Source organism: Zosterops lateralis (assembly GCF_965231275.1).
Source record: "Zosterops lateralis genome assembly, chromosome: 3".
Lineage (NCBI taxonomy): Eukaryota > Metazoa > Chordata > Aves > Passeriformes > Zosteropidae > Zosterops > Zosterops lateralis.
In genome coordinates, this window is record NC_139764.1 from 21,523,399 (window position 1) to 21,547,762 (window position 24,364).

Genomic DNA, 24,364 nt, shown 5'->3' on the forward strand with positions numbered 1-24,364 from the left:
AAAAAGATACAAATGTTGGATAGCCACAGTCAGATCTCTCCTGTCCCAAAGTAAAGGAGGAGAAAGCTTATTTTTTGAACCCAGCATCATGAGAGATTCTCTCAGGCTAGAGGTTCCTCATTTCATTCAGTGGTGTGGGGCTTTCTAAGACAGATTTGTGCTGCAAACTGTTGAATATCCCATCATGTGGACATTGGCTGCCACATGAGTGTCAGGTGGGTCACGCAGGACACACCAGTGTGAGCAAATCTGTGGAGGTTTATTTGCTATCAACTACCTTTGTTTCCCTAAGGATGTGGTTCCATGGGTCACTCCAGTGCTGTCCAGAGGACACAAAGTAGTGCTGGGTGGGAGCAGAGCAGTACAGAGCAGCTCAGGCTTCTTGGGCTTATCAGCCCTGCTGAGGGGTGCAGTAGGTAAGATGTGCCTGTGAGGTCTACCATGATTTTTACAGTCAAATATTTTGGTGGGGTTATTAAAATATATTCAGTTACTGATGACAGCAATATTATTTAATTGTAATTGCAGTTGTATTTCAAGAAATCTGTCTAACCGGTTGATTCCTTATTTTTTAATCCTAATTGATACTTACGTTAACACTAAGGACAATTAGGAATTTCCTAGATTAAAATACAGTCAAATTCATTAATCAAGCACTGTAATATTATTACTTTACCTTGGAGGAAATTTAAATTAATTTTTGATTAGGTTATGCATCATAATTTTGGAATTAATTCAATAAATCCTTACTAAGGAGGAGAGTTGATTGAACTTCTTGCTCGGTGAACACATTTCAGATTTCAGTTTCCACGTCAGACACTGCTCAACAATTTAAATAACCCTCCTCCAACTATTAGCAAATACTTGTTTTTAAAGCCCATTAGGCTAAAATAAGAGTGATTTCTGAACATCAGAACTGGAACTTAACTGTGAGGGAGCTGAGGTAGGTAAAAGACAGACTTTTACTCATTTTTCTAATGTGGACCAGCATTTTATTTTAAGTTATGCCTAAAATTCCTAAAACTGGAAGTGTACTGTACAAGAGCTCAATCCCTTTTCTTGATTTTATTCAGGATATTTTGGCTTTTCTTTTTTTTACAACTCCTGAAGGGATGATGGGAAGAGAGTAAATTCAACAAGAATTCTAACTGCAGGCAAGGTGACATTAATCTCAAAGATGTTCCAGATGAACTTGAACTGTCTTGAAAAATACAAACAAATAGGCAGAAAAAAAAAAAAAACCCTGCAGGGACTGCATTTGAATAACCAAACTCAGCCAGTTCAGCACTCCAGTACTAGCAGTAGTATAGTAGATAGTGAATCAGGAGCTGGGGTGTTTAAAACAAAACAAACCTAAAAACCTCTCCACCTAATATTTTTAAAGCAAGTTTTAATGTTTTAGTCAGGTGATTGGGCAGTGCCAGTGCTTGGTGTGGTCTTGTACCTCTGTCACTGTGGTTTCCAGTGGAGCTCTATCTGCTGTAGTAATGGTGAAAATTTATTCTGTGTTCAGTAGTTCTGCTGTTTACAAGGTTCAGTTCTGGTTTTTACCACTTTGCAAAAGGAAAATACAAGTCTATTCTAAATTTATATTTCATTGTATATGCCCTAATACCCATGATAGTTATGTTTTACTGTATTTACAGGTTTTGGTAAATAACCAAAACCCATATTACCTCAAAGAGTGATTGTAGAAGCCATTCCATTCATACTGAGATAGTGTAAATTAAATGTAAAACCTAGTGAGTGTAATATAGAATTCCAAACACAGAATGTTTGTATAGTTTTGTTTTGGTACATTTCAATATTTATATATTCTGTAAAGAAAGTTAAAATTACTCACATGTGTGCAACTAACAGTAATCCAGAGACATGAGCAAACAGGAGCTTGAAGTGTTATGGGTTAACACCACAGGTCAGCTGTGGACAGAGCATTCTGAGGATGAAGACAAGACTTGGTCCTGTGTCTGTGTCATGCCTGTTTGTCAGCACTCAATGCAGACTCTCAAAGTTTGGACAAAACCCCACAATATATTCAGTGAAACATTACTGAGCTCCTTGGATCAGCTAACAGAGAACAAGTTAGCTCTTAGGCTTTTCCTTAACAGCAAAAGAGGATTATTTGAGTACGGAGTTTTCCTTTATATGTATCTGAATATGATGTGAAATTAACCTTATTAAAAAGCCCTATCTTTCCTTGTTTACCCTTATCCAGCTGACTTTTTTTTTCTCCCGTATTTTGGCTGAAGGGGACTGACCAATATGCACTAATTGCCATATTAAATATTTTTTTACTGGGACCTTGATAGGCTCCACACCTTCACCTTGCAGTGGCTCCAACCATTCCCTGCTTGCAGCAGGTACTATGGCCACTCTCCTTTGAGAAGTGTCAGGTGTCCCAACAGCTCATTTCAACCGAGTAATCATATTCTTTTCTTCTTGATAAATTTGCTGGTTATTGTGAGGATCACTCTCTCTGTTGTTCTGCCTTATAGTTACTGGCAAGCCTGAGATAATGTGATGGATTTTAAGAGTGTGATTTTGGGTCAGTCTGCTGATTGCTTCATCATGCATTTAGAGATTTATGGATGTGTGACATTCTTTTAGCCAGTCTGCAGGCTGATAGTCATTAGCAGAGCACTTCTGTCAGCCTATAGCATGGCTCATTAAAATGCTTAATGTGAGGTTATATAAGCAAATTTAGCAAATATTATGCATAATCACAAGGAATTTTGAAAGTGGTGTATAACCATCCATATTGTAAGAAGGAATCACATTTCCTCCCTGGGGCTGAGAAATCTCCTAGGTGGAAACTACAGCTGAAAGACAATTAATTTGTTGTGAAACTGGGAATGACACCAATGGTTTTACCTTGGTAGTGCATTTTTCACAACCTCAATAAAAATGTTTTAATTCCTCATTAAATTTGACTTAACAGAAAAAGAAAATGTTGCAGCATAGCTACACTTAGAGGGATAAGTCTGCAGGGTTAATATATCCCAGGTTTCCTCTTAACTGGTAGTGGACATTTATTCTTTGAAGCTTGGGTGCTTGTGGAAGAGGAAAACAGAATTTTCAGTCTGATCATAAGGCATTTTTGGGCTGTGGAAATGGCAGTGATATTCTGCCTTGCAGGAGGAAGAGGTTGATGCTTCCAGAGTTCTGATAAACTGCTGCTCAAACAAAGATCACAAAAGGGAACAAAAAATGGCAGCGTGTGACATTTTTCCTGTTAATAGTGACTGTTACAATGATGGAGCACATGAACTTTGTCTGCTCTCATTACTGACCAAAGAGTTCATCATTGTTACTGGCTTCTCACGACATTTTATGTTTCTTGATGTATCTAATGCTCTCTCTTTTCACACCTCATAAATGTGCTGAAACTGCTGAGATTTGAGTAATCTTCTGGGCAGTAGGAAAACTGTCAGGAGACCCTTCCCACAGAGTGACTGGGAGCATAAGCCCCAATCAATAGGGAATATGGATATCTCCTGAAGAGTGAATATAAAATTCTGTGTGTAGAAAAAATACTGCAGATACCCAGGTTGTTATTCAATGTCTCCCTGTGACTCAGGACAATACAGAAGATTATACCAAGGCAGTGTATAAAACTATTTAAGTAAATCCTGTGTATTTTTAAGAGTATTTTTATCATCTCAAATGCCTTTCTCTTTTTTTTTTTTTCTCTCCAGTCTTTGCACTGCAGTTTCAGTGGTTCTGAACAGAGTTGAATCCTTTTGATTGGATCACATTATATAGTTCTGTCAAGACCTGAACTTGCTATTAACTGGCCTGATAGGCAATGTGATTCTGAAACAGGTGTTCATTAATCCTTTTTTTAGAGGTTTAAACATACGATCTGTTATTGGGACTACAATGATAGTCTGAATTAACATTATCAGATTAAAACTTCATGTTTTAAAACTGTCTTAAGTCAAAAGGACAGTTTTAGGCTGTTTCATGTGTTTTTTGGAAGAAAATATAATACAGGAGCAACTCTGCTTTTGTTGTCTTTAGGTGGATGTTCTGTTGTCTTACCTTTTGCCACTTTTTGAATTTTGCATTCTGTTCTCTTAGTTGGATACCTTGATCTTTTAAAAGTTGTGTTGTGCTTCAGCCAGAGATGACTTTCAGCAAAACTTGGGTCTCTTTTTCCATAAATTTGCACTGATGTTTGTGTTACAGCAGTGCTTTTGGTCTCAGGTAAAGAATAAAGCCTTGTTGTGTCAGATGCTACAAAAACCACATGGTGATAGATATGAAGAACATTTGTTTACACTCACAAGACATGTACACAACAGGAAAGGAAAGGTTGCACAGTTGTTCTGATGAAAGAAATCTTTTTGGAGACATACTTACTTTTCTTGTTGGCAGGCAGAGCTTGAATCTTTTATTTTTAAGCAAAGGTAAAAATTTGTTTGCTGTTTTTGAGGACTGATGTTTTGTTGTGTCAATAATTGCAAGGGGTCTTAAATCTCTACAGCAGCTGTTCAAATCCAACAGAATTTGGAGTCAGATTCAAACTACAGTGGCCACACTGATGATTGCTGGGAGTGAAATTATCTCATGTATGCTTAGAGGCTTGGGATATTTGCTCTACAGAAATAGTAATAAACATTGGCAATAAGACGAGCTAGATCACTGTCAACATCACACTGAGCATGAGCTACACCCCTCTGCTATTCATACACACACACAATTAGCTTCCAAACTGCCTGAGAAGAAATTCCAGAGTTTGCATGCTGCCACTGGAATAGAGGATATTGCTGTTTCTGAGGCATTAATTGCACATGCAGATTTTGTAGGATGTAAGCTTGTCATGCTCTGCATATTCTGTCAATTAGGATTTGGGCTGTGATTGCATCATGCTTCATAAAACTAAATTCATTGAAGTTCTCCTTTGTTTGAAGAGCCCCAAAACTTTTAAAAATACATTAGACTCTGCCCATATATGAGAAACCCAAAACTGGTCTGTATTTCAGTACTCCATCCTTATTTCAACGGTACTGCTAAACTTCTATTGCATGAGAAAGCCAACTTTGTTCTGGCCTTCAGAGTAGCTCTGACAAGATATTTTTACTTTAGGAGAGAGTATTTTTACACTTCAGGGATAAAATTTGAAGTCAACTAAAAATGTATTAGTACACAATTACAAGTTTATGAAAATCATGACTTATGGTGGAGTTCTTTTTAGACAACTTTCACACAGCATCTCTCATTAGTCAAAACGGACAGGAGATAAATTTTAAATCTTCTCTTCATGTAAACAGTGGGGCTGTCCTTAGGTTGTACAAGGGAAAGAAAGAAGAATGATGACAGGAGAAGTGGAGATACAAGAAAAGGAAGTAAAATATTTGTAACTGAAATATGACACACTTTCGCTGGCTGTGTTGGTTTAATTGTTTTCTGCAGCTTGCCTAAACGAGGAGGGAGTTAATATATTCACAGTGATTCACACTTGGTAGAGGTTTTGTTTGCACCAGAAGGATAAAGGACATAATGATTTTCCCTGAATCTTGTACTAAATTTCCAGTACAGACAAAATTTGGGCCTTCTGTACCTCTGTCACCAAGCTGCCTTTTTCAGTTCTGTGCTCTGACAGGAAACTCAATACAGATCATTTAAAAGCTTCTCTCTTTCCTCTCTTAAGTCTTTTCTGCCTACTTTTTTTTTGTTACATTTGTTGCCTATGAAGTGCGGAATGGGATAAAATTGGGCATTCCCTATTCAGTTAGCCTTTTGGGCACCCACATAGTTTGAATTTCATCAGAAAGCGTGGAACTTGGCACAGAAGCTATTTTGCAGAACTGATAATAGAACAGGGATCAAAGAGCTGTAAGTATTTATAATTTGTACAGAAATTATCCCATAAATGTTGCTTGACTAGAGATAGTGCATCTCTTCTTCACACTTTGTTTTATTTTAAAGAGATTGCACTCATATTTACTAAAAAGGTATTAATATTGCAGTAAAAATACTGAATATAATCCCTTTTGTCCTTTCTTTGGAAACAATATCAAGTCTGGAAAGAAGGTCCTTAAAATAGGACTAAAGAACTGAGAGGAAATGTAGTATTTCTGGCAGGTAATTCATTCACTACTGACACTCATTGATTAAGTGAATTGTGCCAACACTATTTTTAGTCAATTTTACAAGTTCCTGAATTCAGCACTTTTGAAAAGTTAGAACATAACAATTGATATTTTTAGCAATAATTGCCTAAGGATGTCTGTGTGCTTACCTAGGGATAATGAGGAGATGGATCCTGCTGTGTCTGCCAGGTGCTCATAGCAGGGGGAGCTTGTAATGGGAGAAGTTACGAAAACTATTGCAAGAGTGAAGAGTTCAAACTTGTGACTCAGCCACAGTTTGGTCCTTATCCCTCTTCTACTCTGGGGGGGATGCTGGATTTGCCACAGAGCCATGCCTGATGAAATCTGGAATATCCTTTGAAGGGAGATATTCATAGTGTTATTACTCATGAAAATATTTATGTATAAAACTATTTCAGCTTAACTGACTATATTTTGCTGCTAATCTCATCTCTAAGTGTTTAGCCAATAATCAAAGTGCCGAACGAAGTGTCACTGTGTAGCTGTTGACCTCTTGCTCTACAATTCAACTTCTCCCAGTCCTGTTCTGGAGGATTTGTAAACATAAGTCCTTGCAGTGGGAGAACATCACAAGTAACAGTGGAATAAGCTGAAGATGCAGCAAAAATGTAGATGAGCAGTGCTGTCTGTACTGTGCTCCTGAGAGCAGTGTACTTCTCAGCCACTTGGGGTGATGCGATTTATGCATCTGTTCCTCAGAGCTGCGTTGAAATATTGGCAGAATTTGACTTGCTAATGGCCTGTATTTGCTCTAATTCAGTATGCAATAAAGTAAGTATTTGCATTTTAATAAAACGAAGGAAGTTAAACCAAAGGTCACTGTTGTGTTTGGCAGAATGTTCAGTATGGGTTTAAGTTGGGATCACACCCATAAAGCTACTATGCAATTACAAGAAGCAATATAATTCCTAAATGTGGAGCACAATGATTTTACACCATATCTGTTTATGGATGCAATTTTTTTCTGCTGTGAGTTAAATGTCCTACCTTGCATCTTGTTGTTGATGTTTTCTGTAAAGCTGTTGTAGTGCCAGGGAGGGAAATGTCTTTGCCATGTCTGCACTGCACCAAATCGGCTTCCTCAGACTGACAGTCTTTACGCACCCGATACGGGAACAGCCCTTTAGTGAACACTTAGTTTTCAGCATTTATGGAAGTGTCAGTCTTGGGCAGACCCCCAGGAGAAGGCCTGAGGGCCCTTCCTGAGTCGTGCAGATGGCTGAACTTGGTTTTGATCATCCCTGAGGTTTCTGCATTCATAGCCCTGCCTGTGAACTGGGGGGCTGGTTTTGTAGCTGCTAACGAACAGCTGCAGCGCTAATTGCTGTTCTCCCCAGTTTTGGGTGAGCAGACAAAGGCAGCAGGAGCTCTTGGAACAGCCCAGCTGCAGGGTGTCCTGGCTGGTTGTGCCTAAAATACCAAAGTGAGGTAGGGCAAGAAGGGGTTTATTACCCTGTTTTCTGCCAGTGCTGTGGAAATGAGAGGAGTCTGCACTCTGGGGTTGCTAACCCAGCTTCTGTTACTGGTTTGGAATTAGCACTAGAAAAAGGAAGGTCATAAAGATGTCTCCTGATCCCTGCTGAGTGGAAAAGAACAGTTTGCAGAGGAGACACACTTGTAAGATCAGAGCACACCTGCCCTAATGACGTGCCTTCCAAGGATGGGGCACTTCTTGAATTGTGCCGGTGCCCTGCAGACCTTTCAGTCTTTTTTTAAATCCGTTTCATAACCTTTTTACCTGTTGGCTGCTATGACCTCCCATGGGCTCTGCAATACCGAAATATTTATAGATACTCCTGATAAGTGTCCTGTAAAGACCTGATTCTCGTCTGTCACTCCTGTTGAAGTTATTACTGGCTTTAAGAAAAAGCTTAAATATTCTAGTCATAAACTAGCTCCAGTGGAATATATAGAATTGAATATAATTATCCCCATGTTGCAGAAGAGAGAATGAGACAATGAGAAGTGAAATGATAGGCCTAAATATAAATGTGTTTAGTAGCTGAGATGGAAAGCGCATCCAGAAATCCTGTATTTTAATATTAGATCTGGTACTGTGTCACAGATGGATATGGAGTGAGAATAGTAATTAGGCTCTTTGTGTTATTCATTTCATTGTCTTGTATTTGTGCTGTGGAGTGACTTATGTTCACATCCATTTAAAAGAAATGTTTAAAGAAATTCCAATAGCTCTTTAGAATAATTAAATTACCTTCACAAAGCATTGGCTTTTTGCTGTTTTGTTTTATTGTGATCCTGAGCAGTGGGTGGAGGGGGGAAAACACAGATGTTATATCCCCCCCCCTTTTTTTAAAATTTGTGCTCTGCATTTGGTTTGTAGCATTAAGTCTTGCATGTGTGTGCTGCTGCTCTTCCCCAGATAAAATGTAAAGCTGTATATATGAACTTAGTAAGTTCAACTGCACATTGTCCTTTTGATGATCTGGAATCCGTTTCCCAGGCATTTTCTTTTGAACTACATGCACAAATCTACTTACCAAACTGCTAAATACTTCTAAAGGTTTGCATAACATGGTTTTGAATGACTTAAAATGGTTTTGTTATATGTTTGTATTATAACAATTTGATGCTACTGAATTAGCAACTAGTGAACAGTCTGTAGAGACACAAGCAAGTGTGGATTTTAACAGGAGAATTGAAATAAATTGGACCTGAATATTTGGACAGAAAACCCTAATATATTTAATGTGACAGCATTGTATTGGGCTCTAGGGCAGCCTTTCAGAAGAGGTTTTGGAAGTCAAGTAATTCAAATAATTTAAAGTAGATTAGAAAGATACACTAGAAAAGTGGAAAGCCTTCTTGAATTTCAACAGTAAATGTAAGGTTTTGTGTGTTTGATCAGTGCAAACCGTATGTTTAAAACTGTTGGAGTTATTAAGATGTGTGGTCTGTGTATTTAAATTACACACAGTTGACCCTTCTTCTTTGGTTTGTGTACCAGCAGGAGGAAACAGATGATTTGTTCAAAGTATGTACATTCCACATACACACACAGTCTGGGCTAAGGCACATGCTGCTACTAATTTTTTTGTGTGGTTTTGCTTTCTTTTTTTTTTTTTTTTTTTTTTCATTTTCTTGCACTACGCGTCTGATTTTTCTGGTTTGTGCTGTTCAGTTAGGGGAATTTCAGAGTCATTAAATAATCTCCCTTTGATCTCACAATGTCTTAAACTCAGCTGACACTCCCCAGTAACCCAGGTTAGCTCTGGCAGGCTCCGTAGGGATGGGCTTTAAAGTGTTATTGAAATAACTCCTGTGTCCTGAAAACCTTGGGTACAGCTCCACCCCCTCATTCCCTGCTACTGATGAGGACCGGTTCTGTCAGCTTTTTTGAGGGATGTGGTAGAAAAAGCAGCAAATGAGCACCACAGTGACAAGCTGCAGTCATCCTCTAGTGCAAGCAGATGCAGTAGCAATAACCACTGCAATAAAGCAGCGTGGACTTAGATCAGACCTAATCTGGGGCCTGGGAGTGATTCCACACATGCAGGATGCTTTCAGTTTTTGTTACTTTCAGGTGGATGGAAAAGGGCTTATGTGTTTTTAAGGTGAGCAACTTGTTTCCACTGGGGTAATCACCAGAGCTCTTCATGTTACACGAAGGAGATTCAACCCCCACTTCTCTCCAGGATTTTCCTGGCATCTCTAGGAGAAGGCAGGCATTAAGAAGGGAAGTTGTTTCAGCTTCTAACAGCGTAATGAAGACTCTCAGAAACCTGGTAGGGTAGAGTGTGTAATGGCTGGCAATTTCTGGGTACAGTGTAAAATATGTGCTTGCGGTGCAGAGGTTGATGTGCACAGATGGAGACTGATGTAGACTCTTGAGTGTTTTGGGGGAAGGAACAGCGGTTCTGTGAGAATTATTGTTATTTTGTAGCACTCAGGAGCCTGGTCTAAGCAAAGTGCTGGAAAGAAGCATTTTGACATTTTAGTGGCTTAAGAGTGGGAAAACTGTTTGACTGACTTGTTGCAATTGATTTTCTAACTGTGAGAATTTAATGGCACTGATGAAGGGATATTATTATTCCTGCTATATTATCTTCCCAGTTCTGTTTTCTGTGAGGAATTTCATAGGCCCTATTCACTGGTAAGACAAACTGTAAGACTCATTCCATGTAAAAATGATACCGTGTCCAGTAAAATCAAAATTTCATTTGAGAAGGACGTATCCATCTGTAATAAACAGAATAAGGAGGAAAGATACAGATAGAAAATACAGACAGGTTTATCTTTTCTATAAGAACAACAGAACAGATTTAGGAAATAGGAAACAGAATAATATTATTTAGGACTGAGCTTCTCTAAAGAGGTCTTCATATTCCTATAAACAGAAAGGAGCTGCTGATAGGTGCTTAAATTCTGTGCTTGGCTTTCTGATCTTTATTTCAGCCAAGCCTAGATGTGTCTATCCATAGCAAAGCCTGCCTTATTTTCTTTGAAATTAGAGAAGGATCAATCTACACATGTAGTGTGTACTACTTTGCATGAGAATGAATTCTTGTGGTGAGATGGGAATGAGTATGATACCCACCTAAGGTTTTACATTTTAAATGTGAACGATGAATTGTGAATAAGGGTTTACTGATGTGGACATTTACTTAACCATACAGTTATATCAGAGCAAAACTAAGAAAGTTACAGTGGTTTCTTTCCCCCTTGCTTAGGTTGTAGCAAAAGGCATTTCTGATTAGCAGCAATTTTTTTTTGTCTAGAAGCTGAGTTCCTTTTCAGCTTTCCTGTGGTTTTCCACAGGGAAATATCAGCCAGCTGAATTTCTGGTGGTAAATTTGTAGTGCCATTTGAGCTTAGGACTCAAAGTAACCAAGTTGTGTCCCTTAAGAATTGTGCTGCTATGCCAATTTCTCCTTCTTCTCCATGTTTCATAACCATCACAAGCTTCATCTTGAGCTGTGTCAGAAAGCAGAGGTCTTTATTTGAATCAGGATGTTCCTGGTTCAAAATAGAAGTGTACTATTTATATCCTAACATGTTTACCATCTGACAGCTTCCTATGCTCTCACAGGAATGAATTAAAGACATTGGTTTAATTGCTGTTGCAGTTATCTGTATCACTGAAGTTGCTCTTCAGTTGAGTTCCTCAGCAGGAACAGCAAGGATTGACTGCTGCTTGCTTCTCAGCCAGCTTTCTTCTCTCCAGGAGCTCAATCCCATGTTTGCTAAAGTTGATTTCAAGTTTCCATTGTTTTCAGAGGATATAGTGTCAAATTGCAGGATGATTCTTACAGCCAAGAACTGAGGCAGTGTTTTATTTTAGTTCTTTACATGACCTCATAAGCCTTGCTGTTAGTTAGTGCTTTCCTATAATTTATGCTTCCAAGTCTCTCACCTCCTTTTAGATTTTGTCTCTGAAGTACATCAGCTGAATGTAACTGGCTTTGCAGGCTGGGCTTTGTTTGCTTTTTTTGCATGACTTCTCTCCAGAAACAGTGATCAGCAATGATCTTTTCTTTACTCATTTCTACAAGAAAATGCCACTCCAAAAATAGGTTGAAGAGACATAAATGACCCATTTCCTGTTCTACTGAAAGTATAGATAGATTTAATTTACACCAGAGGTTGTGACTGGAAAGTGAGCCTGCTTCTGAGAGTCCTCTGTTTCCTTTGTTTCCTTTCTAGTTTCCCTGCAGATTTTTGTTTTGTTTTTCAAGCTCTGCATAAATACTCACCGTGGGTTTCCTTCCCTGTTATTACCAGCCAGCCCACTGATCAGGCACCAGGGTTGCAGTCTCGCTAAGTTTGTGTATTGTGTTGGAATCAGAAATCAAATACGTGAAAATTAATGTAATGTGCTTTTAAGTGTTGTGATGTTTAGTAGGCAGACATACACCATGAAGACCTTTCTTGTCTATGATTTGTTATGAAGATGAATCATTCTTTGGGGAAAGGTTATAGTCATGTTGTAAATCACATTCTAAAACTGAAAAAGAAAAGATCCAGCAGTGATAAATAAGTACCATCTGGAATCTGAACTATATAATTGTATTATGCTTTGTCATCTACATAAGGTAAGCCCTTGCGAGTGTTTAAGTTGAAGGCACAGTCACAGAGATACCCAAATCTGTTAACTTCTTCAAGTACTGAAGTGAAATGAATTAATAGAGTATGTTCCATGTGAGGTGGAAAGACTCCTAGAACCAAGATGATGGAATTTCTTGCAGCACAGCTGTATGGGAGTAGGTATTTAGAGAAGCTGTACAGTAAATTCTACCTTGTTCAAAAAAAATAGGGCTCACTTTAATTATTTGACAGATGATAATAAATTGTCATCAAAAAAAGCCCCCAAATGCCTTTTGTGAGTTAATTTTGGTTGATGTTTGTCCAAGATGAAGCAATGGATGCAGATGAGTTGTGTATGAATTTGTCTAACTTTGATGGAAATCAGTCTTTTCTATGACTTGAAGAGAAGAAACAGGGATTTCTGAGAAAAGGCATGGGAAGAAAACAAGAGAAGAAAGACAGCTAAGAAATGGGAAAGCAGTGAAGAAAGCAAAGTGCCTTTTGAAATAACTACTCTGAATCAACATCACATACATTTCTGCTTCTGCCAGCTGCCCACTCATTTTCTCTTTTAATAGAAAGAATCGTCATGGTTCTGAAACAAATAGTGTAGGGAGCCATGGATTTTCTTAGGAAGTGAGTTTCCTGTCTTAGTGGGTTTGTGCTTGCAAGACTGACCTGGTAATGGATTTGTTCTCTTTATGGTGTATATAGCTTATCAAAATGGTTGAAGCAGCACTTTGTTTTTCCAAAGACACTCCTCCAATATAGAAGCAAAATTGCAGGAATAGCTTTGTTTCCTTTCTGAATGCTTGAGTAATAAAACTTCATTTTTTGAAAACTCTTTTACTGACGTTCATTTAGTCTCGAAGTGCTTTTGTGAGGGAGGCATTAATATAATGTATGCTCTGTAGACATAAATCTGGAACACCAGATAAGACAGTAAGTGACTTGTCCCATGTCTCTCAACAAGGCCTTGGAGTACAAACTTGGGTAGAACCTTAAGAAACCTGGCCCTGAGTTTTGTGATCCTTGCTCAAAGCCACTCTGTCTGCCAACTGAGGTGTGTCTAGGGACAGACACACAGGAGATTTGCAAGACTTGCAGAGTTGATTTATTCTCTGAAAAACTACCTTGGTGACTAAAATCGAGGTTTGTTTTATTGACTTCTGTTATTTCTGTTCCTTTCCTTTTAGCTGGTGCTGCCAGAGTACTCCATCCACAGTCTTTTCTGCATAATGTTTTTATGTGCTCAGGAGTGGCTCACACTGGGATTAAATGTTCCTTTGCTTTTTTATCACTTCTGGAGGTAAGCCCTTCTTTTATATGCTGTCTGCTTGTTAGCCTTGCTTGCCAGCTCAGCACACATGCAGATTGTGTGAACAATGAAGGACAGGGATAGGAGTTAGATAAGCATCTCTTGCCTAGGGGCTCTTGCCTATAAGCAGCTGAAACTTATATTTCCAGAGAAAAAGGAAATATTTTCATGATTTAGGATGGCTAAGGAAGACATACAATAATACAACTGTGGCTTTCAGTTACTTAGATGGATATTCCAAAGGGTGTCAGTCACAGCAAGTGAGTGGAAACATGGAAGTGAAACAGGCTGGAATCTGAATGTGGAACTTGGTGAGGCTCTAAATACTTCACAGATGGGGAGTTGTAAGACAGCTCGTATCTGAAAGAGCTTGGACCTGTTCATTCAGCCCTAGCAAGGAAACCTTTCCATTGTAGTTGTGAAATGGAGACTGGGAAGGCTGACAGATTTTTGTGTCTCATCTCTTTGGCAGCTTTTTTAAAATTTTTTTTAATTTTTTTTTTAGTGTAAAGTAAGTTGTTTCTTTCTGTACAGTAGGGAACTTCTGCTCTGCAAGGGAATTAATTCTGTTTTATAGACTCATAGAGTAGAGATTGGAGTAGGTGAAGAACTGTTTTCTCACACTGCCCATATGAAAAAGTGGGGAGTGCTCCCACTCTGGATCTCTGAATTGTGTTTATATTCACTGAGGGGCTTCCAGAGTTGATTACATAAAACCTGCTGTTGTTTTCCAGAAAGGCAGTGCAGCTGCTGCTGCTGCATCTTCCTCTGCATTCTAGTGGAGGACCAGCCTTCTGTTGCTTCTGAAAATAACCAAGAGACATTAGTTTTTGTGGTTGTCAATCTGGAGACTTCTCTAGTTTTGCATTTCCACAATGTTTGTAAAAGCACAGATGATTTTGTCTGTCAGGGTCTCTTTGTGTTACGAAGGTACATATGGTAGCAGAAGAATAATTCTGTAAAGAAGTCAAAATCATCATCTCAACCAGGAACTAAAAAGCAGTAGCTTTTTTACACTCTTTTTTCTGCAAAAGCTTGGTAGTAGTGCAGAGTCATATGATAAAGTCTGTTATTCAGAGATTAGAGTGCCAGCATAGTTCTCAGAAAGCTAAATGAAATGAAGTTACCAGTGCTTTTCTCCCTATTGTTCTGGTTCAATAAAAATGATGTTTTGTGATGTTTTTGCTAAGGGTTAACAACCCTTAGTGTGACAATGAGACCCATTTTAAAAATTTCTGAAAACAAATATACCCAAGAGGAAAATTGTCAGATTCTAAGTAATGATATCAATCTTTGGAGAGAATTTTTGATTTTTTTTTTTCTATGATTCTGCATGTGCTTTGCTATAAGTACTCCCTAATTACTCCTGCTTTGACCACAGACAGGTTTGGGTTCCTTGTCTGAAGTTCTGCACAGAACCATGGGAAGACACTGTATAATATCTTCATCCAAATGAAGAAAATTAAGTAGGATTTCACCTGTGGTTCTCCATAAAAGAATTTGCAACCTTATTAGAGGTTTTAAATGGATGTGGCTAACATTGGAAGGGAGAAAGGCAAAGTTATTTTTGAGAACATCTCCTTTCAAAGTTTGCTGCTGGTCACTTGCTTGGTGTTTTTATATCTTCCTATCTGTCTATCCATCTGTAAGCAATCAGCAATGTTCTGTTTATTTTGTCAAAGCAGCAAAAATAACAATATTTCCTCTGATTTGTACTGATCTTAGAGCAGTTCATTAACTTTGTTGAGGACTTGTTTTTTTTGGTTTTGCTTTTTCTTTTTACTGCAAACTGAGACAAAAGCTCCTTTGCCAAAGAAGTTCTTTCGTCACAAGTTTTTCAAACACTCAGTCATTGCTGAGAATAATTAGAAATTTCTCATAGAAGAAAGAAGAATATTTTCTGAAGGAAATTATTTGGATGATAAATTCTTGAGCAGTGCCACATGTAGAAAACATTGGTCAGCCACTTCTTACTTTACTGACTACTTTACATTGGCATTTTTTCTTTTCAGAGTTGGAGGAACTTGTGGTTGGGACTGTCACCTTTCCTCATGTCTGAAATCAGTTGTGTAGGTGCTGTAAAAGCCCAGTAATCCTTCCTCCACTCTGTGATCACAAACCACCATATAATGTCATCCACAATGTGTAAGTTATTAGTGGATAAGCCAGAAATAACTCTGTAGGAAGGGGAAATATTTTGATCTGAAGAATTAATAGAATGCAGAAAATCCTCATCCATTAATTGCTTGGTTCTGTAAGAAAGGAGTGCTTAGACTAGCATCATGGCTTTTACAATGTCTGGAAACAGAGACTAGAAAAAGAAAAGGGAATTCCTCCTATATCATGGAAAATGGTAGTCAGGTGTGTATCTGCACATACTTAATACAGATTATTACAGAGTCATTCTAGGTGTCTTCTCCTGCTCTTTCAGGTATTTTCGTTGCCCAGCAGATAGCTCAGAGCTGGCATATGATCCACCTGCAGTCATGAACGCAGATACCTTGAGTTACTGCCAAAAAGAGGCCTGGTGTAAGCTGGCCTTCTACCTCCTTTCCTTCTTCTACTATCTCTACTGGTAAGTCTGGCCATTTCACTAAGAGAACAGTGGCTGCTTTTTGTTTCACTTGTGAAATTGCATTTAGGGATGACTGGAACCAACTGGACAATTTCCTTAGTCTCATAAAATGTTGCTTCTGATGCTGATTCAGGGGAGCACTCCCACTGACTGCTGGCACTTCAGTACAGAATATTTAGTGTTTACCTAAGGCCTGAGCCAGGTCCCAACACCAACCAAAGGAAATAACTTTTGCTTCTCTGTATGGTCTCTTAGGATGGGGGAAATAGTGAATGTTATGCTAATGGCATTACATCAAGTAAAAAACAATAATTCCTTATGATTCAAGAGGATCATGAGAAAAATACTACACCACTGGTGTAGCAATACTCAAGATGGTAAATAAATGAGTAGGTAGATGTTGGGTGGGAACATGGGATGCACCATGCCTATAGTCATTCCTACAGGCTCCCTTTCATGACAGGGGAAAGCCTGTGCATGATCCAACCTCCTAATAAAGTACATTCATGAAGACATGCACACCAACTGGGCATTGTCCCCCTGCCCCTTTCAGCTGCTGTCACATGTCCTCAGTGCCCAGGCACAAATGCCCAGTGCAAAAATATGTCAAGGTCATTTAAGATAAGGCCTTGCCAGGATCCCAGTGCTTTTAGTCACCCCTGTAATCACACCATAAAAACTACTGGACAACAAACTCTAGCACACTTTAAATGAAAGTGATGCTTTAGATGTTTTTCTTCTACTCCTTCCTCTGTGATGTATTTGCATAGAGTTGCCTCTTCAAGCCAGTCTTGCATGTAGTCATCCCTCTGCAAAGCATGTTTGTGTGCTGGTGGAAGAAAAGTGTGTTTTTCTCCTCTGGTTACTGGTGTCTTCCCTGTTCTTACTGTTCCCCGCATTTGAGGAGTCACTGCTCCACATTTTTGTTTCTCAATATTCCTTTTAAACGCTATTGAGGTTTGTGGAGAAAAGCATTTTTCAGCTCCACATTTTTGTGTTGCAATCAAAGTCAGCTCTGTAGTGTGGTTGTAGCATTTCTCCTGAGACTTTACTGCTGTGCAGCTTCCTCTGCTGCCCTTCATTCTAAAATGTGGCCACCATCCAAAATCCACTGCCTGGTGCTAGATAAAATAGTATAAATTACAGACAGTTTTTCAATGCTTTCCTGGGTATTGGCAGAAATAGAATTGCAGCAAAATGGAGCTGTGGCAATATACTCTGTTTCCTCCACTTTTCCGAGTTGCATTTAATATGTATGGATTCAGTCCAGCTGGTGGCTGCATTTTATGTTTCTTCTAGTGCACAGATTTTTTTATTTTTTTTTTCCAAAGGAATCAAAACAATGCAATTTCAGGGAAAACCTTGCCTGCCCTGCCGAGAGTTGCTGGTTGAAGTTTTAAAGATCAAACACGCTAAAGCAAAATGGTTTTGTTTCTTCGCTGCTCAAATCCAGACATCAGACTGAGCTTTAAAAAGCTCAAACACAGCTTGTGGTGCAGTAGGATGTCGATAATGAATTTGTTATTTCTTGAGTGCCTTTTGATACCCATCTTGAACAGAGCATAATTAAGATGCTCTAGAGAGATAGAAAGAATGCAAAGGAAAGCAGAGGCCATTACAGTCAGACCTGAGGAACAGACAGCAAAGGGTTATAAAAATCAAAGTGCTCTGCATGCTTCAAAAGGATACTTTCATATTGTGTCTTTCTTTTACGTTCAGCATGATCTACACTCTGGTGAGCTCTTAACTGAAAGATCATCACTAAAGACTGAAAACAACAAAGGCTGGAGGTGCAAGGACGAGTGAAGCAAGGGATGCATGATTAAAAAAAGCAAAGAGAAAAACTTTGAACCCAAGCAGTAAATACGGTACACGAAAGAGAGACGCAGCAAAGAGAAGCAGAATACCATGGGAGAATGGCTGAGTTAATTGTGTTTGTCTCCTCTTTCTCCATGTATTGCAGCAAATGATTTTCAAAACCCAAGCAAACAAAAAAAATTGCAACAACGTGGGCCAAATTATACAACTATTCACTTCTCCAGGGATAATGCTGCTTGGTTTAGTGGATTCATTAAAACTATAATGTCCCTGCTGTCTTCCAGGAAGCAACATTTCTTTTCTCAAGGACTATTCTGGACTGAGGAAGCACAGGACAAGGTGATCTTACACGGAAAGAAGAGCTGTACAATACATTCTGGAAACAAGCACTGAGCGGACTTCAGATAAGATGTGTGACTGTCCTGCAGGGCTATTCTCATGACACTAGTCAAACAGGGATGTCAGATCCCATGGAACTGCTTCAGTGGTTTTGGTTTGGGTTTTTTTCCCAACCAAAACAACAATAACAAAAGATTTTGCAGTTTCAGTGTTCTGTATTCTAATTATATGCTATTCCTGCAGGTGAATATCCAGTATATTTCTGTACTTCATTCGTGATATGCCAACACCATACAGTGAGATGTAGAAATACATTGGGTTTAACCTAATCAGGGCAAGCACTTATCAGAATAGTGTTCCTCTGACTGAAAAAAAAACCCCTAAACCGGGTAAAAGCTGCATATATTTAAAGATGATTGTAACATATCTATTATATTCATCACAATGCTGGACAGTGAATACTGGGCCAGCTAATTGTGGTCTGTAATTCTGTTTTGCAGTTTTAATTCTGTTGTAAAATTCAAGCTGGAACAAATACACATAATGTCTTTGTCTTGTATGAGGTTCCTATTGAAGGATGTTCAGTTTTTTATAATTTAAAGGTTTTAAAATTTTGTCATTGAATTCTCATTTGAATTTATTTATATGGGCTGCATATCTTTATACATATATATGTATATACAAATACATAGCTACATAAATACTCACAAACTATTTACATTTTAGGTCAATCTGTTTGACAGGTCAAAGGCATCAAGTGTCCAGAACTGCTGCTAAATATATTTCAGTGCTGATCCAGGTGAACCCAGACTCATTCCTTCAAAATCACTGGTGCTGTGGGTAGTAGCAAGGCTGTAAGCTTGAGATAACACCAGAGCCTTCACAGACGCTGCTTGGCTCTTGCATTGGGAGTAAGCTAATAAGGTGGGTTTCTACCAGAGATTGGCAGAGAACAGTATGGAGAGGCCCATCTGTCCCCTGGATTGTTCACAGCTGGCCCTGTTAGCACAGGCTCACTGCTCACCACATTTGGTCTGGCTGTTGAGAGCCAATGGACTGATCCTGTACCAAGCTCTGAGGGGTTTTTAGGCTGGGTACAGCACTTCAGCAGGAGAGATGCAGTCTCACAATGGCTGTTGAGTCATCCATCCCATGTCTGGTGTGTTCCATATGGAGCTGGAGTTACTGTGTGCCTGCAGTGCCAGGACTCACTCTGGTTTGCTCTGGCTAAGTTGACAAAATTAAATCCTGCTAACCAGCAAAGCATGGTGGTTGCTTGCTAACTCTCTGCTCCTGACCATGCCAGCTCCCAAATCCTGCCAGGACATTGCTTGGAATGGGGCTAGCTGCCCTGTGCAAGTGTTATACTGGGGTCATTCTAACAATATTTATATGAGGTTGTCACAAGGGCTGACATTCCTTAATTTACAATAGTTTCATTATTTAATTTTCAGTAGTTTTTATTGGATACATTTTATCTTTATACAATGTAGTATACCCAGTTCTAGAAGCATAAGACTGCCAAGTCAGATGTTGGGAAGCTGTTTTGGACTCTGATGGTTCATAGGTTTGGATTGCACACACCACAGAGGTGGCTGAGCTGCTCTTGAAATCACATTGACCCTGCAGGCAATACAGATATGTTCTCTTGGAGTGAGCCTGAGCTAAGAAACTGGATCATTACAGAGCTAACTGATGGAGCTCTGCTGCAGTGGTATAATTAATGCACAACCCATGAAAAGCTGATGATTGTGTGTAAGTGAATTTCTTCTCTGCATCCTAACTAAAGCATCCAATTCTACAGCAGCATAGGAGCTGGATTCACAGGAACAAATCACAGTGAATAACTTCTAGATGTCTGTCTACCTCATAAAACATTCATCTCTGAGCAGGTGACTGAATCTTTCTGTGCATCTTCTAGGTTTTCATAGGAGATAAAAAGAAATTAATTCAGGTTCTTTATATTCCAAATACATGCTTTAAAGTCAGTTTCATTGAAAGGGTTGGAACTTTGTGAGGTTGGATGAGTGAAACTATGATCACTTCTTGCTTGAAAACACAGTTTTCAAATCCTGAGGTTTAGGGATGAGCTGGATAGCTATCAGGTCAGTTGTTTGCCTGCAGGGCTGAATAGAAGCTCTGCAGTGAGTTTTTGTAACTGGCATTGGCCTGTAATTCTTGACTTTGCACAAAAAGCAATGTGTGAGGAGTCTTCTGAATGTAACCTCAGGGGGCTTCAAGGACTGGAGTGGATATGCTTGGACATTTGAAAGAGGTTCTCTATTTCAGGCAACTTCATCAATACTTCCCAAACTCCACTGGAAAGCAGAGCACTTCATTTGATCCTACTACTGCTTTGAGCAAGTGTTTCCAGGATTTCACTGCTCTGGCACTAGAAATTTATTTTTTGCATTTCCAGAGTAAATTTATTCTTAGATAATTTATTCCACTTGCTTTTGAGCCAACATTAGCCTAAGTACACTTTCTCTCATACTGCTTAAGATTTCAGTATAAAGAGAAATAAGTCCTTTTCACCCTCCATTCTGTTAAAGTGAGATGTCTTGTGTCCTCCCATAGAAAATTCTGTTCTCCATGTCTTCTTTAAAGGGTTTCTCTGTTGTCTTTCCAGTCAAATTAATATTTTTAAAAGTGGATAATCACAGCTGTTCAGAGTATTCTGGAGAGTATCTTACTCTAATTAGTCCTTGGTGTGAATGGATGATGAAAGCTAGTAATCTCAGTTCTCCTCAGTAATACTAATTCAAAAAAGTAATCACATAGCTCTCAATAGTATTTTATTTCTCTTCAAGATAAATCTTAAAGCTGATTGAAAAAATTATTAATATTAGGATACTTTTCCTTTCATTTAATTTAGTCTGCAGGGCCAGGAGTTGGACTTGATGATCATTGTGGGTCCCTTCCAGCTCAGGAGATTCTGTGATTCTGCTTTAACCAAAGCAAGGGAAGTCAACTATGTAGTTGTTGCCAAAGAATAGAAAGAATACTGTGAGCTTTGGTCACAAGGAAGTGTCTTCCCCATGTCACATTTTTGAGGGAGAAATAATCCATGCTATCATTTTTGTCTCCAGTTCCTCCTTGTTGGTTAGTGAAGGCTGAAGATTTCCTCTGCAAGCTTGCCTTCTTCCTATCTGTTTTCCTGGAAGGGTGAGTGTCATTATTTAGGAGCAGAGTTCTCTTCTCTCCCATGTCTGATCATATAGATAAATCCCAGAAGACATAAGAGAACACATCATCACCCCTTGCTCCTTCAGGAGCAGGTGTGAAATGAACATGTTCTTACATGAACGTGCTCATTTTCCTCAGCTGCACCATCTGTGAAGTGAAAGAGGTGATAGTTACCTTGTGAACTCTTTCCATACATGTTGTACTCTTTTTTTTTTTTTTTTTTTTCCCAGTAACTGTTGAATCTGCTGAAAGGAAAAAGGTAAGAGGTGGAAAAAAAATGGGAGAGGATGAGACCTGCATGAGCTGCTTACCAAAGAGACATCTACACAGTGTGCTGGCCTTTAGCTGCCTGTTCCTGGAAGGGATGAAAGGCAAAATCTCCTATTTATAGTCAGGTAATTGCAGTGATGCTGAATAAAATTGTTGCTGCTCTGACTGTTTCAGTTTCAAGCACAGCAAATCAGTGCTGATAGCAGAATGCTTCGCCTACAAATAATTAACTGTACTTAAGCTGTCAGAAATGTTTTTCCATCTGCTTCCTTGAGCCATAGTCTTCTTTTTGCACTAAACCCCTGAAAGAGAAAGAAAAAGTTCTTCAACCTACACCTTACAGAAACTGCTTTGAGGTTGTTATGATTTGGCACTGCTGTTGGGGTCATGAGTAATCCTACATTATTAGCAAGAGCATTAGCAATCTACTGCTTTTCCTTTCTCCATTCCATCTCCACACAAATATTTTTGCCAAAAAAAAATTTAAAAATCACAGCGCATGATCCAAAATCCTTGAATTTACTGGAGGTTATTTGTTGTTTCCAACTGCAAACAAGCAAAATGTTCCCATTTAATGCCCATTCCTCTAGAGCTACATGGGGCATAGGTTCACACTGGAAAGGTCTCTAGATTTTTGTTGGTAGGGATTCCATCCTTTAGATCTTTATACCACATCCATTTAACTGAAGTATGTTAATGGAAAGGGAACCTGCATTTTTGAGAGATAAGGGTAACATTTCAATGCTTGTGCCAAACTTCCACAGAAAGTTATACCAACTTGGTAAAAATCTGGCTACATGGAAGATGATGGAAATTATACCTTTTGTTTCATGTGAGCCCCACTTAACACTGCATGATTTCTACAAGAGGTTGGTGGGAATTAAAAATAGAAAAAACCCAAACAAATACAGTAAGTTTACTATTTCAAAAATGCTATTGGATGTTAGATACAGCTTAGGTTGCTACAAATAGAACAAGAGATGAAAAGGTCAAAATAAACTGAGAGTTGGGTTTTTTTATTCTTTGGGAAGCAACAAATATTAGGCTGCCATCCATGCTGCACTGAACTTTACATTGGTGATCTCAGTCCCGACTCCTGCTCTGGTGAGTTTTTTGATCATCCATTGCTCAGATTTATTTTTGTCTTGCTCAGTTGTAGGTGGGACGGAGGGAAAATTCTCCTATGAAATACAATATTATTCTTCTTTTCTCCCAGAAAACATATGAACATGCTGTAACAAAATTCTGATGATGCGTTTCAGTGGTGCACCTCAACCAAAGAATGAAGTTCTTTGCTGCAGACAATATTCTGATGCAATTTAATAAACCACAGGTCTAGAAATATTTTTTAGAGCTTACACACTTGAAGTAGTTATTTTATTACCTCTAATTGCTGACCGACTTCCCATATAAGAGAAGATATGTTTTTGTGGCCCAACTCCATGACTTTCTGTGTAGTCAAACTCTCAGTAAAACTCTGAGGAATGTAAAGTGCTTTTTAATTTAATTTTTTCTAATAATGACACTCCATATTTGAGTAGTATGTTATGGCAGTGGAATAAAGCATTAAAAGCCAAAATATCTTGTTTAGTCTAAATCTCAAAGAGATGTTGCTCCTCTTTTCCTATGAATTATCCCTAATATCACCAGTGTCCTGACAGACCTGAAGAAATCTGCCTGTCCCACTGTTCTGACAGTTTCAGTCTTTTTAGATGGATTTGCAGCCACTGATCATTAGTGTGAAACACTGACTGGAAAGAACAACTTTTACAGACCACCCCAAGATTTATGGAAACATCTTAAATAGCACAGAAGTCATCCAGTCTTTGGAATAGCTCTCACCTGTGCTTAGTAATGTAAAGTACCAAGCACTTAATAGTACAAGTAATACACAGTACAAGTCTTGCAGAACAAGCAAAGCAGGATTTCTCTCAGTGTTCTGTGATCTCTTGTGAGATGGGGACATATCTCTGTCTGAGTAGTGCCTGGCACTGCACAGATGAATTTGGGAATTACATGTCTAGATGGTATTATAATCCTGAATAATGAATAATTTTTCCCACAGGAGGAAACAATGGAATTCAGTGGAATTAGTCAAAATGCATTTGTTCCACTGCCAACAGGATGGGTACCTGACCTGGGCTGTTGCTGTGCCTCAGGGCCTACTGACAAACTGAAGTGTGCTTCAGCCTCTGAATGCATGTGTGCTGTAATTTGATGCTGCCAGAAAGCACTAGAATGTAAAGAATAGTGATCAAAACTGGTCCCCACTTCAGTATTTTGCACCCTTCTAATTCGTTTTGGCTTTACCTATTTATCCTCTTCCTTTATCACACAGTGGCTCCTGTTTCACTCACCTTTCAGTGCTGCATTTAAAGTAAACCCAGTGCAAGCTCAGACTGAAACAGTGGCACTGGTTCTAATCCAAATCCTTCATCTGCTTGTGGGCATTTATTTGAGAACAAAATTATCCTAGTTTGGTTGTAACTAGGTACAAATGGAAATTAGCTATTTTGACAGACATCCTTTTCATCTTGGAAAATGAATAAAGCTGCATTCGTACAGGAGTTTGATGTTTAAATGTGCATTAGCACAAGTTTGTTATTAGCCTAGATCAACAGCATAGAAGTTGCCTCAATCTGGCAAAGAATGACATCTTTTTGTAGGCATAACCCAGGTGCAGAACAGCAGCACTGTGTT

At 38.8% G+C, this 24,364-nt stretch overlaps 1 protein-coding gene across 2 annotated transcripts in view; it reads left to right on the forward strand.

Annotated features, from left to right (window-relative positions):
• The window catches only part of CNIH3 (cornichon family AMPA receptor auxiliary protein 3), a gene marked incomplete at both ends in the record, with an annotated part of 43,256 nt that extends 25,458 nt beyond the window's left edge, over positions 1-17,798 (forward strand). For both annotated transcript variants that reach the window (XM_083858562.1, XM_083858563.1), the window contains 3 exons: positions 13,355-13,467; positions 15,908-16,051; positions 17,771-17,798. In XM_083858562.1, coding sequence (XP_083714688.1) covers positions 13,355-13,467; positions 15,908-16,051; positions 17,771-17,798 — 285 coding nt within the window. The remainder of the gene's footprint in view (positions 1-13,354; positions 13,468-15,907; positions 16,052-17,770) is intronic.
• Between the last annotated feature and the right edge of the window lie 6,566 nt (positions 17,799-24,364).